We start from the raw sequence: 14,662 nt of genomic DNA on the forward strand, positions 1-14,662 counted from the left end.
TGTTATGCATAAGCCTAACCGATCGAGACATGCTAATTTGCACTTAGACTTCATTCTGGATCAAGTTAAACAGTGTATTTGGCAGGGACACCCAGGTGTAGCTTAGGTACTGATGCCAGGGCCAAAACCCTATATGTAATATTATATATTTTTAAAAAACCCATAATAATTATGTATTTGTCAGAAAAAAATAGAAAAAATATAAATGGAATATAAACAAGAAGTTTAATGTTGGTGTGTTTTCCCTGCAGCATTCAAGTGCCTATTTTTTTTCCATTAAAGAGCTTTACAACTACAGGAAATGAGCAGTAGAGCTAATTAAGAAGGCCTGCTGCAAAAGGTGATCAAGATCAGGCAGTGGCAAAGAAAATTCACCACCACAGAAGTTTTTAGCTTCACTGTTATTACCTAAAGCTGCTGAGCATGTAGGGTTAAATTGGTTGGGATATTTTTGCTCATCTATTCAAACTGATAAGCAGCTGAAGTCATTCTGATGGACGCCTTTGTTATGCACAGGTAGCTCCAAAACGCTAATTGCTTCCCAGATTTTAAAAGATATGGCCTGAAAGTAAGTATTTTAGTCTAAAGCTTGCTCTAAGCTCCACTGAAAGATGTATTGTCAAGTAAGAGCTAATAAACTAAGCTGAATTTCTGATCAAAACTTCCATTCCTTTTTGCCTCTTTGATACTGCCAGGTATGAAGGTTTGGTATTGTTGCTCCAGCTGCCAAATGCCTTTAAGGTGTTTGGTAATAATTTGACATAGTACGTGCTGACATCTTTGTGGATGCTGATTATTTTACAAGTGTGGCTCTTCTCTTCTTAATGAACAACAACATATGAAAACTCCCATCATGACAGATCTATTTATTTAAATGTACTTAAGCAAGAGTAATAAAGTGTATTTAAAAACAAATCTGCTGAAGGTTACAACTATCAGCTTCTACATACAATTTGCATAGATTTCAATAAGAGCACAGAATAAGACTCTTCTTATATCAGTAGGGTTAAAAGACTGCTAGGGTTGCAAAGGATTTGTTTCATTAAAACCCTGATTCGCTTGCGCTTCTTCATCCACAAATCCTAAAACAGGGGGTTTCTGATTTCCTTCCCCGAATCTGATGCTGTTGCCTCTGTTTGTGTTAATGTACTTGTGTATCATGCTGTAATACTGCTCTTACGAATTTAAGGTCTACAAGAATGAAATCTTCCGCCAGTCTTCATTGCTGGAAGTCTGAAATGGTGCTGGGTTAGTGGCTTCAAAAAAGCAATCTGTATTTATTTCTGCCAGCCTGGTTGCATGCTCTCTAGCCTTGGTCCCAAAGAGCTCCCGTTCCTTTTTTGAGCAAATTTTCCAGAACTTGAGCTGAAGATAGCTAACTGGGGAGCGACAGTGGATGACACGTGTTACAATCAGTGCCACAGTCATGATGCTGACTATCAGGAGCCGTCCTATCAGCTTGGAAAAGAGAAAGATGGGTTAATGGTGGTTTTGCATGGTCATATGTAGGAGTATAGAACTTAATATTGAAGCAGACATGAAAACTGTAAGCAAAGATACCCTGGAGTGCCTGTAACAGTCTGCTTGCTGCAGAAAGAGAGGATCCCGTGCATACGATTCAGCCAGCCTTACAGAACTTCTGCACCCCTGAGCTGATCTGGTTGGATTGAGGATGAATACTAAAAAAAGAGAAGGTGAAGTTCTTCCTCAGTTATATCCTGCTTTCTTAACTTTAAAGGCCAGATACTGACCAGAGGTTTCTGCAGTTGTGGTTAGATTTATGGTACAGAGGGTGCAGAATCACCCTGTCTGCCTCTGGTGCTGCGAATTAGACCTCCTGTTTTTCATCTGCTTTTGGGAAGTACCTTCTCTCCCTGATGTCTGAGCCTGCAAAAAATAGCCACTTGCCGCAGCACACAGGAAAAGTTGTGTCCTGTATGTTTTGTAGGTTGGACACAGATTTGACTATTAAATATGGGAATTTATTCTTGTTTTATACATGGTTTAACATTCCTAGGTAAGTCTCAAAAGGCCCCACATAAAACAGGTAGATGCTGGTCCCTTCAGTACTCAGTGGTACCTAGCTGGAAGGTCCAGGCAGACACCTCACAGCATTCCCTTTCATCTCAGGCTGATTTTTTTCCAAGAGAAAAACATTGAGTGCTGAAGAAAAATGAGTTTGTATTCTTTTTTGTTCTTAATTTTGTTGAAAGTAGATCAGATATTAAAAATAATGGTCAGTAATAAAAATGCTCTCACACTTTTTCTGTTTGTTCGACTGATTTGGGGTTTTTTTAGATTTCATTGCAATATCAGTAACAGTCAGTCTTCCTTGATTTTGCTCATTTCTTACCCTATCTGAATTCAGTGGTATAGAGTTGCCCCTTTTCAGCTTTTTCTTGGCAGAGCAGCATGCTAAATATTTAACAAATATAAACACTTTTTTGGTTTTAATAAGCATTTGTACTAAACAGGAACTTACAAAAATCCAAGTAATTATAGTCTCTTATAAAGTTAACTCCATTAACCAGCCTTAATGTTTTCCTGAGAAAAAGTGGTAAAACCTGTTTTTTTCACTGGAGTTAAGACGATGACCAAACAAACCTAGAAACAAAACTGGAGTGCTGCCAAAATTTGGGGGTTTCATTTCACCCTAAAAAAAAAAAAATCCCCACACAAGTGCTATTTTTTTGATCATGCAGTTTGCCTTCATCACAAGAACACTCTAACAAGACAGATACATATTTTAACTCTTCTTCTAGAATACAAGTGTGAAATTATTAATAGGTCCAAGCGCTGAGATTTGTAGTCAAACCAGCTGTCCTTATTTGTTTCACTTGCCAGCTCTCTGTTGCGAAGAGGCTTCAGCTTCCTCTCTATTCGTGACCTCAGCTTCCCCTCACCTAACGTGTACTTACAGAAGTCTGAGGTATTTAAAGGGGTGAAAGTGGAAAAAGATAAGAACTCATACCATGCCTAAGTTAAATGAGAAGAAAACTTGCTGTGGAAAGTTCTGGTCTCTAGGCTGGTTCCCTGCCTGGCTTTGAGAGAGGTTTTGTAAATGGCAGTGCCAAACAATTGCCATGCAAACACGCAAAATCAGAAAATAGCACAAATATACACTTGCTACCTTTCTGTTAGGTTTTTTTTTGCTAATGAATTTTTGCCAATGGTGTACATTTGGTACAATATATAGTGTGAGAGAGGACTGTTTAGTCCCCAGCAGGCACAACCATGCGTTGAGCAGCCAGCGTTGAAGCCCATAGGGTGAAGAGAAGAGCGGTGAGGCTCTACCTGGGACTGTGCCTGAAGGCTGAGGAATTCGCCTAGTATCTCCTCCAATAACTTCTCGTTGCAGGGTGTTTTGAGCAGCAGCTTGTGGCACTCTCGTCCTTTATCTTTACACACGACGTTCATTATCAGGCTGCTCCCGCTGGCTGCGCACTCGTAGAAGCTGGCTCTGAGCCTGGCTACCGTGATCCAGGAGAAGCCTGGGTCCACCAAAGCCCTGGCTGTCACCGACGGCAGCACGAGGCAGCGGTGGGAGCAGGTTCCCCAGGGGCTGCAGCTCAGCACATCTTCGGAGGGCAGCTGCCTGTCCCCAGGCACCACGTCCTGGCGTTCACCATGTTTCAGCCAAGCAGAAAGAGGATGAAGGCAGGCACTGCGAGGAAGACGGAGCCGTACAGCACGTTCCCAGGATTGCCGGGATGCTTGAACACCACAAGGAGAAGGTGTGCTCGCTGGCAGCCGTCAGCAGGGACACAATGCTGTGACCCAGGACGGTGAAATCTTAGTCAGAAAAGGAAAAGAGAAAGACAAGTATCCTGAAGCTCCCACAGCTTAGAGAAGCTTGCAGAGCTGTCACATTCAGCGGTGGTGGTGATGCACTGAGGCACAGCAGCAGCTCTCAAAGGAGACAGCAGAGCACCCGCTCACTGCACCGTGTCAAGGTCAAGTGGAGACCCACCCCAGTAATCAACATCAAACCAGCAAAGATCTATCTTTGTTTCTATAAAAATAGTTTGTACTTGTCCACACATGCATTGTAACTAGCAACGCCTTAAACCTCATAATCTTTTCAGTGAAGCTTCTCAGTGACGCAACAGATTCAAAGTGTGAATAAAATGTGAGAACACCACCCAGAACTGTGTACATTTTTTCATCCTGCCTTACCATGAGCAACACAATATGGCTTGTTCTCTTCTGGCAGACAGTTCAGCTACAAACATCTTAATTATTCAAGCTAATCAATTAATCTTTTAAAATTAGTTATAGTTAGAGCAAATTAGCCAGTGCACACATAGCAATGACCCAGTAAGTGGTTTCCACTGAAGCTTCAGCTACCAGAGTACCATTTGCCAGGAACCAGACTTTGGACTCCCTCCTCCGTGGCACGTAGTGGCAGCTTTGTAGCCCAGAAAAAAAATCCACCCCTAAACGAGCAGAAACTAAGCAGATGGCATGACGTGGAAAAATCATGGAAAAGGCTTGCATAATGAAGAAAAATATCTGGAAGGGATTCCTGGGCTTGGAAGACTGAGCTGCCTATGAAAACATTTGCTCCTAGAGTCCATAGGTTTTGTTCATGCCCTGAGGGAGCTCGACCAGGCTCCTAGCTAAGGTTTGTCTCTTCTAAATCTAGATGAGGTGAACTGGCATTCAGAATTAAGGAAGCTGAAGCTTCATTGCTTGCTCATAGCCATGTAGCTGAAGCTCTCTGAGGCGATGTAGGCAGTGCGGTAGTTTGCTGTTGTTACGTGCTTGGTGACAGCCAGCCGTGCAGCCAGCCGGAGAGCTGGTGGTCGCTGTCATTTTCTCTGCCACAACCACTTACCTGGGGTTTGAGAGTCAAAATCACCTGCCCCTTAGGGCATAAGCTGTCTCCCTCACTAGGTGCATCAGCGGTATGACTTCATCCTGATCCGATTTCAAATGCTGTCATTTACACTGCACCGATTCTTCCTGGGTGTTATCACCGCACAGTTTACCACAAAGCCAGAGCATCACCCCGGGCTCAGGCGAACGCTGCCTCCAGGTCAGCCAGCCCGGTGTTGGTGCTGACAAGGCAGCAAGGGGTGATGCTGCCCGCATCGCTCCGTGCCGTACCGGGGGCCGCAGGAGCCCAGCGGCTGGAAAGCTGGTGCGGACGAACGCTGGGCTCCGTGCTGAGCTGCTGCCGAGAAACCCTGCTACTGACCCAAACGCCTGCGTCAGCCTGGAGGAGACTTTGCTTTGTTATCGCGCGGCAGGGTAATAGAAAGGTGTAAAACCAGCCGGAGTGAATCAGCCTGAAGGCTGAGTTAGTTTGGTCACCTCTTGGTTCCAGCGGAAAGCTGGGGAAGGAGCACGAGGGCACAGAAAGCAAGCTCAGGAACGCACTCACGCCCCAACAATCTGCATTTCAGGAATTTCCTTTGCATCTACCACCTGCTGATGTATTTCTTCTGTAAATTTGTCCGGTTTCAGTTTTAACCCATGCAGACTTTTTTAACATCCGAGACATTGTATAGGAAGCGTGCGTAACCTTCATTCAAACCTGACACTCCCCCATTCGATGCCCCCAAGTTCTGGCAGGGGAAGAGAGAAAACAGTGGATCCCTACCTGGTCTCTCCATCCGCTCTTGATCTTGCACATCTTCATCATAGCCCCCTGTTTTCCAGGCTGAGGAGCCACTAATAGATTTAGCCATTCCTTGTCTGATGTAATATTTGTTTCTTTTTTGTTTTTTTAAGCCAGGTTGCCACCTGAACCAGTCTCTAGGATTCAGGTATCATTTTTTACATAATGGGAAATGGGGGGTATGCCAGATTTACAGTGCATTTAAGGTGCAGCTGAATCGCAGTTTGCTACAACAGCATACTGACACAGTTTTGTTTTCTATTTCCTTGTAATAATTTCTGGAATTTTAACTGCTTTTGGATCATCCATGAAGCACTGAGTTGATACTTTAGTGAGTTATGTATTATAATAAAAAAATCTCAGTCCTGAGGGATAATATCAGTCAGTTTAGAGTCTATCAGTATATATATGAAGGTAGGATTTGGTTTCAGTTTGAACACCACTTCCCCTCCACTGAATTTGACCTGCCATTTTGCTTTCTGGTCAGGCAGTCTGGTAAAGTATACCTGCAGCTCTTTAAAGCAGAAGTTTAACTATCCAGAATATTGGCAAATATCATTGCCTTGATTTTTACCCAGAGGGAATGGTTAGTGTACCTTGAAACCAGAATTCACCATGTCTGAAAAAGTTGTAGCAGATGTCGGGGTGGCAGAAACAACAGAAGCAAGGTGAAATCACTGCAAAGGCACCTCATTACAGAGACAGGGACGTGGGCTGCCTCTGAGCACCACTGGTTTAACAAGGGATCCCAACGACCAGCGGCAGTCCTCTGGAGCAGACGACGACCACACAGGGGAAAGAGTACAGCCAAGAAGTGCTGCTACTTCACTTTCTGAGCCTAATTTTAGCAGTGTTTTATTTATCTGTAATAAAATACGATTTCAGGAACAAGCTTCCTGGGAAAAGGGCAGGGAGCTCTGCGTGAAAAAGGATTAACCCTCCCCTCCAAGCAAACATGTTTCCAGTAAATACTCCAGAAAGAGGTGGGAGAGGGAGGAGAGACCACCCTGGTTGGAAAGCGAGGGTGTAGCTGTGCTAGGAGTCAAATGGGGAGCAGCGATGGCCGGGGCGAGCCCCACCTGGGGGGGCTGGAGAGGGTCCCAGGCAGGAGGGGAACACAGAACCCCGTGGCCGGCTGCTTTCGGCGTCCTCAGAGCATTGTTCTCCCAGGGCAGTTCTATCTTGCCCTCTAAATTAACACTTGTCTCGCTGCAACAGCTGTAAAGCATTAACTGGAAAGTGTTTAAAAAAACAGTTTTCTGCTAAAGAACACAGAATTCCAATGTAATGGTTATTTTTGCATTGATTTGCATTAAATTTCATGCCTTCCGAGGAGGATGAAAATAATGCCAGAATGCAAGAGACAGATATTTTTAGAACAAAATGATTATTTTTATTATTTGAAACATGTTTTCTTTTTGAAATATACTTTATTAAAATGAAGGGGTCGGTCAATTGAAAACAAATTGACTTGTTTAATATTTTATCAAGTTTCTCCCTGACGTTCTAATTTCTATCCTTGCATTTGCAGCTGAATGAATCTCAGACATTTTCTAGGTGGAAAAATCTGTAGCCTAACTAGTTCTGTGGTTGTATCAAATGCATAATACTGGTCTTAAATGCAGCGTGTATGTGTGCGTGCGCGCATATTGAGTAGATCTTGTTTTAGTAATGTTAGTAAGTCCTTATAATAGGTTATTTTTTTTTTTGCTGGGACATTTTCTATTTGTTTGGAATAGCAAAAGACTGGTTTTGTTTTTCTACAAATCATTCTCTTTCTAGCTGCTCCGACCAAGGCCCATCCTGTCCCAGATTCCTGTCATTAGTCTTATCAAGCTCAACTTCCTCTTCACATTATTACTCTAATGTACATTGTACATCCATGGATGCAATGGAAAAGAGCACATCAGCACTGGTTTTCTTTTTATAACAACCGGACTTGCTTCTTCAAGTGAGAGACTTGTAAGCTGCATTTCTCAGTGCCTAGTTCAGAAGGACATATGGAAAAGTCTTTTTATTCTAGGAAAATTCTTGTAATGCCTTTTGTCTCGTTCCAGGTGAAATTAATGCTTAACTAGTGGGGGTCTTGTCCACAAGCAGATCTGCACCTACCCTCCAGGTGGACTGACGTCCCCCGGGGGCCCATTACCTCAGTTTGTGAAACCAAGGAAGTTATTCTGACTTTACAGTTGAACCAGCCTTCTTACATGTTTGCGGAGTGTCACACAGCTCAGTGGCACCACATAAATCATTAATAGTACTAATACTTAGTAAAGAGCAGCCTGAGAAGTAGCACTGTGACTGGGCATGTACAGCTTACAAGTATTTGTGTACATTATACTGCTATTTTAAGGCATTACATTTATTAGCAGTTTTTGGCTGAAAATGAATTTTAGTGGGTAGGAAGGAACCACGTCTGCAAAACCCAGTGTAGCTCTGAAGGAGGCTCTGACGGGTGAGCTCTGGTACAGTCACACAGGCCATTGCACTGATTTTCTCTTGCTATTATTAACTGCTGCTCTTTTAACACTACAGGTCTCATTTCTGGATGGGGAGAGTCCTGTAACCCAGTCCGAGTGTCCTACAGCAACCAGCAGTGTGAGGGCTTTACTGTTCCATCTACACTAATCTACAATCTATAAGTGCCATAAATAAGTCTGTGTGATTCTTTAAGTGTTGTCTGTGGATTAAGTGAAAACAATTTGCTGAATTTATAAGAAAATATATGATATTTTCATAGGATTAGAAAAGTAGAAGTTGTCAGGTTTTATGATGAAATTAAGGAGCCTTAGTGAGGCATATTATAGAGTTAACTCATCTGTAATCAGGTAAATCAACCTCGGTAGTGAACTAGTTAGTTATAAGAAAACAAAGCTCAGTCTTTTTAATTTACTATGGAAAATGAAATGCCATAAAATTACTTTGCAAGTTTAAGCACATTAAATCCAAAATACTTCTATAATCTTATTATAAATGTTTTGTATTCCATGCGTCCTTGCTTTCTTCAGGTTATGCCATCACATCTTGCTGTCTTGGAATTGCTGAATAGCTGAGATTTGAGTCTCTTCCACTCCTTCTGTGTGTGTGTGTGCGTGCATGTGTGTGTGCGGCCTGATTCTGTCTGATCATATGCTACAAAATATGTTCTGTACTTTTTAATTCAATTAATCCTTCTTCCTCTTTTTAAACTTTAACTAATTAAGTAGTTCTTCAGTTCATGGTAGTATGCCCCTTTCCCCCATTTCCAGTTTCCCATCCTGGGCTCCTTTGCTGCCCAAATTTTGTTACTTAAAGAATTTTTTTTCTAACAGTAAGGCAGTGCAAGAGCTGAGACCCTATCCCTTTCAAAGCTGTCCACATGCAGCTATCTTTGTTATGCCAATAAGTTCACAGCCTTCTCTGGGTAAAATCAGGTGAGCAAGTTAAGAATGAAAAAAACCCCTAATGAATCTTCCTGTGAAGGGATGCCAGTCATTTCTTCTTAGTAAGTTTAGAAGACAGGCAAACCAACTGTCCATATGGAAGAGAGTGCTCAAAAACATTAATACACTTTTACCAGTGAAAAGAAATTTCACAATAGTAGCCACAGCTACTACTTCTAACGTACCCCTGGAGGAAGATAACTCCACCAGGAAGCACTACTTTCGCAAAGGAAATGATGGGTGGCTAGACTTCACCGCAGATTTTTCAATCCCTCTCCCACCAAACAGCCTACATGATATACTAGATTTAGCATATAATTAAAATTTAGTATACGTTTCTCTCTGCAGAATGAACATTCATTCCACTCTTCATTCAGCAATGATGACCTCGAGAGAGGTCTAGAAACGGTCTCAGTCTCCTGTAACTGAGTTTCGTTCTTACAGAATTGGAAAGTTTCTGCTCCTCAACGTCACTTGCTCATATAGTTTTCCTAATCGATCTCATTCCTTACCTGCAGAATACCCAAGCTGTTTCAGCTTACCATAAACGTATGAGCCGTGTCAGACTCTATAGCAGGTATGTCTGGCTTGTATTAAAGGCTGAATTCTGTTACACTCAAAAGCACTTTTGGTACCTGCCTTTTATAAGCAGCTAGTCCTGCTGTCAGCCTGTCCTGGGAGAATCTACGACATTGTAACTGGCAGAGAAAAATCTTTTTTTTCTTTTTCGATAGGAAGATATGATTCAAAAGGAAAGAATGATAGATGGGACATAAGGAGAAAGCATTCCCAGTTGCCTATATCTTATGTTAGCAGTAACTTTCCAAGTGTCTGGGTCTGCTTTCATTTATTCTGTAATGCTCAATTACTCCACCATCATTGTCATTTTATTTGCAAGGCATTTGCAGCTGTAAGTATTTCATTGCATTACTGAACATCTTCTATATTCCTCTACCTTACGTAAAGGCAGAGTTATTTAAGTACCCTCCCAGGGACTCTGGTCCTCTGCCCATTTTTCCGTTGCTAGAAACCTACAGTTGGGTCCACCAGAAGAAACTTCATGAGGCATACAAGATTCTGTTTTACCAGAGTTTACCACTTCTGCTGTCAGAAACAGATCCTCCATGCAGCTCATTGGAGGAACATCCTATGGAGCCTTGGGGCCTCTGAGGCAGAGTAAGATATACGACATTTTAAGGCAAATCCATTGCATACTGTTCATCACTCACTAGGGAAGTGGGATCTCATCATTGATAATGGGTCAATCACAGTCACCTTCCTTACCTGGCAAACTTAATAAATGAAAGAATACAATTACTTGACTTGATCAAAAAAAGGGTTATGCCATATAAAAAAAAGACAAGCATGAGAGAAGTGAATATAGTTCTAGACCATAGTTATCATCAGTTAAGATCTACTGTAAGTGCTTTAGCATCTTTACTAGGTCATGAAGCAACTTGGCCTTCCTTAGCATGTCCTGAAGAGTTCAGCTCCTCATCTTAAGGCTAGTCCTATTCTTTAGGGAGAAAAAGAAATGCATATGCCGATCACGTACTCTCTCTTGCCACAGGCTGAATTCATCTAGCTTAGTCTCCCAGCAGTGTGGCAGTCTAGGGAAGTTTCCGCGCCCCATCCTCCTCAAGATTTCTTCATTGGCATTTCCTGTGGGCAGATCCAACGGGCCCATCTTTCCTGGCATTCCTAGCTTCCTCTGTTACAAACTTGATGAAGACAAAGTGGAAAACCAGGGATTTTTATACTTGTGATTTTAGAATCATTCCACCTCCTTGAAGATTGCCTTCCAATTGGCGGTAGGTACATAGCTAGACTGAGTGTGTAACATTTGGAGTGAAAGTGCTTACTGGTGAAAAAAATGTATGTTAATGTTTTGGGGAAAGTAAGTCATACATTCATAATATCCTTTTGCTATGGATTATTGTTCATGGTAGCACAGCCCTGGGAGTTGGAGGGGGACAGCTTTGCTCTTGGTTGTCCCAGGGCCAATTAGGAGTGAAACCAGTAAAATCACAGGTGGTTTTGGGCACAAGTCAGAGGGGAAAAAGGCCACAATATCATGCTAAATATCTTACACAAAAATGCATTTCAAATGCTAAGCAATTTTTCTCTGAGTCCCTAAACTTCTGGAAAATCATCATAAATGCTATGAATGCTGTTTTCTTTTATCAGCCTGGGGAATCTGGCAGGAAAGGCAGCATCTGGGGGAAATGCTACATGTGCATTTAGCTGAAGGAATGGCTAGATGCACTGGGATAAAATGGCAAATAGGATAAAAAGATGGGGAGCTTCTTTCCTCATAGAGTCATATGCCTGTACCACAGCTCATTGCGCCAACCTTTCTGCGTGCATGCTGTGCACGTGAACATCAGTACGCTGCTGCCTGCCCACGTGTCAGAGGTTCTTAGAAAAGAGGGAAGCTGGGAGTGGGCTGTCACCACTGTGACAAGTCACGGGGACCCTGCAGGACTGATGTCTTCCCCAAGGGTCTCTCATACACAGAGCAGGCTACCAGTGAGAAATGGTGGTCACGGCCCATTCCTCATGGCTGTCTTTCCCAGGGGACCCCACGGTGCTTTTCCTTTCTGTGACTGGTGAATGTCTGCAGCCCAGGTGGATGGGGCTGTATGTTGGGAAGACCCAAATTAGATGCTAAGCTAAAGAGCTCTGAAGTCCCAGCTCACCTTACACGTACAAGTTAAAGCTTACCTGAGAACAGATGAGAAGAACACCACTTTCACAGCATCACTGAGGCCCGGGGGACTATTAGGATCCCACCATTTGTCTTTCAGTATAATGACGATTCCCACAGTAACTCTGGTAGTGTTGCAGGCGTTCTTGTGGAGAGCATGGATATATAAAGGCATGCCAACAGCATCTCTCCTCCTGCTTTTTTCTGCCTTTTGGAATTTGACTGCGAACAAGTCTGCGGGATTTAACTGCATTATTCCATTACCACAAGAACATCACTACCACAATGCATGATTTACATTGTTCTCTTGCTATTTTTATTAATACAAATTAAAGCAGAGAGGATATGGCCTTGCATATATGGATTCATGTGCTCCTTAGTATATCATGGGCACTGCAGTCACGTTCACTGAAAACTGCAAGATGAAATCTAAATTCTCGTGAAAGTATTAGTTTTCCTGTTGACCTAAATGGCTGCAGCCACTATGCAGTGTAGAGCAGCAACCAATGCAAGCACAAATTTAAATTAGTCACTGACCTGTGTTAGTTATTATCAGCAGAAAAACTGATGCAAGCTTTGAGGAAGACCCAACGGTAATCCTGGTTTTCAGAGTATTTTTCAGAATGCACCTGTGTAGTTGGGTCCAGTTCTCCTGCCTGCCTCAAGCAGACAACAGCTATATTCCTTCCTGGAAAAGGTCCTGGGCTCTTGCTTTGAAGTGCTCTGACATTATTTGTTTCAAAGTTGAACTTGTTTAGATAACAGTCTGTGTACTGATGACAGTATGGACATATCCAGCACTGGATTGCATAGGCCTCCTGCTGCAGAGCGCTCCTGGAGTCAACTGCCAAGAAAGGACAGAAAATAACATCTTGGCTTCGTTAGCTCTGTCTGACTTAGCAGCTTGAAGTTACCTTACTGAATTTTAACAGAGTAGCCAGAGCAAAGGGATTAAAGTTAGACAAAAGTACGTTTCATCCCAACTAAGACTTCTGCAGACCAAATAAATGTGAATTTAATGCCCCAGTGCAGTGCAGAAATACAGCTATTTTCCAAACACTATATGCTTTCAAACACTTAAGAAAAAACTTTTCATCAGTGGAAAATACATAGGCCAACAGAAGAATTTGATGCATTTATTTCAGACATATAATCCTTCAGAATAAGCTTTGATCTTACAAGTTTTAAGAAATGAGGTAATGTACTCCATTCCCTTTGCTTCCTTTAGTCACAATGATGTATATAACATACATAGCCAATTTTTAGCTGGACTCAAAAAGTCATTAAAAAAATCTAAGAACCAGATTCTACCCTCAAACATACACACTGTTACCTGTGGGCTGAATCCCCATTCACTTCGTTCAGAATACACTGAACTAACTTTAGACTAATTTAGACTGCAGCCCTGAAATGAAGCATGCATGACTGAACATCAGCTACTGAAGTTGAGTGAACTCAGCAGGGTCTCAGATGAATACAGGAACCCATCCACATACACCCAGTTGTAGGATAGCCATCTTTTCCTGTGGTCAGAGATGCAGAAATTTAACATTTTTAGAAACCAAAAAGAAGCAGAATAAGAATGTGAGCAGAGGCATGTGCCGAAACACTTCACTGTTGTGACTCCATTTAAAATAGGGAGTGAAAGATACCTTTGCTACTGGGTACCATAGAGTGACGTTTCAAAAGTTGTTCAGTATACCCAATCCAGATGAAACTAGTGCTAAGTGCCTGTGCCTGGACAGAACTCACTGAGACTGCTTCTCTCTTGCATTTCAGACAATGGATGCAAAGGCGAGGCCAGCATCCTCTCTTGTGTCAGCAAGCATTGAGGAACACCAACCTTCTCCAGCCCTCCCACCACCCAGTAGGGCTATCTGCGCTGATGCCGTTTACCTGCTCTTCCTCACCGCGCTTCCTAGTAAAGCAAGGGCAGCCCAGATTTTTTGGGGCTTGAACTGTTTCTTCATTGTGACACAGACACTCCTACCCAACAGACTGTGTTGCTGGCTGCCGATGGGACGGAACCATCTGTTCTTCCATTTGCTTCAAATTCCATTAAAAAATTATGATCTTTGATAGGGAATGAGGGGGACAAGAAGAATGGAAGTAAAGAATGGAAACAAAACTTATATGAACGTTGGAGAGGGACTTTTCAAAGGCTCTGGCCTGGAAAAGAATAAGTAAGAAAGTACACAAGATTCTTCTCGTATCCAAACTATACTCAGCACAATTACGGCTTCATCACTAGCTGAAGCAAACTTTCGTTGCCCTATCTGAATCAAAGTTACATCTGTGTAAGTGGAGTTCAGAGTGTCCAGTAATGACAGTCATATGCAGGTAACATAAATCTTTAACAGAAAGGTATCAGATGCAAACCAAGCACAGGCTGGAAAACACTTGGATTCCCACTTTATGCCGAAATTGGGCTGGTCTCCCATTCAGGAGGACAGCCTGGTACGTTTAATTTCCCTTCACTCCATCACTGCATGTACACTATTCATTTGAATGCTGGTCTGCTTTAAAAGCTGCTTTAAGACTTGCAACCTCCTCTTTCCCTCTGTATTGCTAGAATGGTGCAGAGAAGTGTAGTGTAAATGAGAGCTATCATCCAGGACCATACCTTACTTTCTAATCTCTATAATTCTGCAGCTTCATTTGACAGCTACACAAATCCCACGCTAGAATTGAGATGCCACACTACAAAGCAGACCAAGAAATGCAGGTATTTCTCAAAAGCCTTCTAGACTATAGGCTGGCCTTCTATAGCTAACTGTTCAAAGCAATAGCAAATTGGCACCAGGTAAATGTGCATAAACATGAAATAAAGTGAAATATTTGTACAAACTCCACTGTCGACATTAGCCTGATAAAGGCTAAAAGCTACCACAGCTCTGTATTTTCCTGAAG

The 14,662-nt window shown here is 42.4% G+C and overlaps 1 protein-coding gene across 1 annotated transcript; it reads right to left on the minus strand.

The window, feature by feature from the left end:
• Positions 1-1,017: 1,017 nt before the first annotated feature.
• Positions 1,018-5,693, minus strand: LOC104835466 (protein FAM26F-like). Its single transcript, XM_010573461.1, is given in 5 exon segments — positions 1,018-1,458; positions 3,295-3,570; positions 3,573-3,727; positions 3,730-3,792; positions 5,606-5,693. Coding segments are annotated over 5 exon segments (1,023 nt in total).
• Positions 5,694-14,662: the final 8,969 nt, after the last annotated feature.

The sequence above is a fragment of the Haliaeetus leucocephalus genome, unplaced genomic scaffold (assembly GCF_000737465.1).
Source record: "Haliaeetus leucocephalus isolate CR32 unplaced genomic scaffold, Haliaeetus_leucocephalus-4.0 Scaffold384, whole genome shotgun sequence".
Lineage (NCBI taxonomy): Eukaryota > Metazoa > Chordata > Aves > Accipitriformes > Accipitridae > Haliaeetus > Haliaeetus leucocephalus.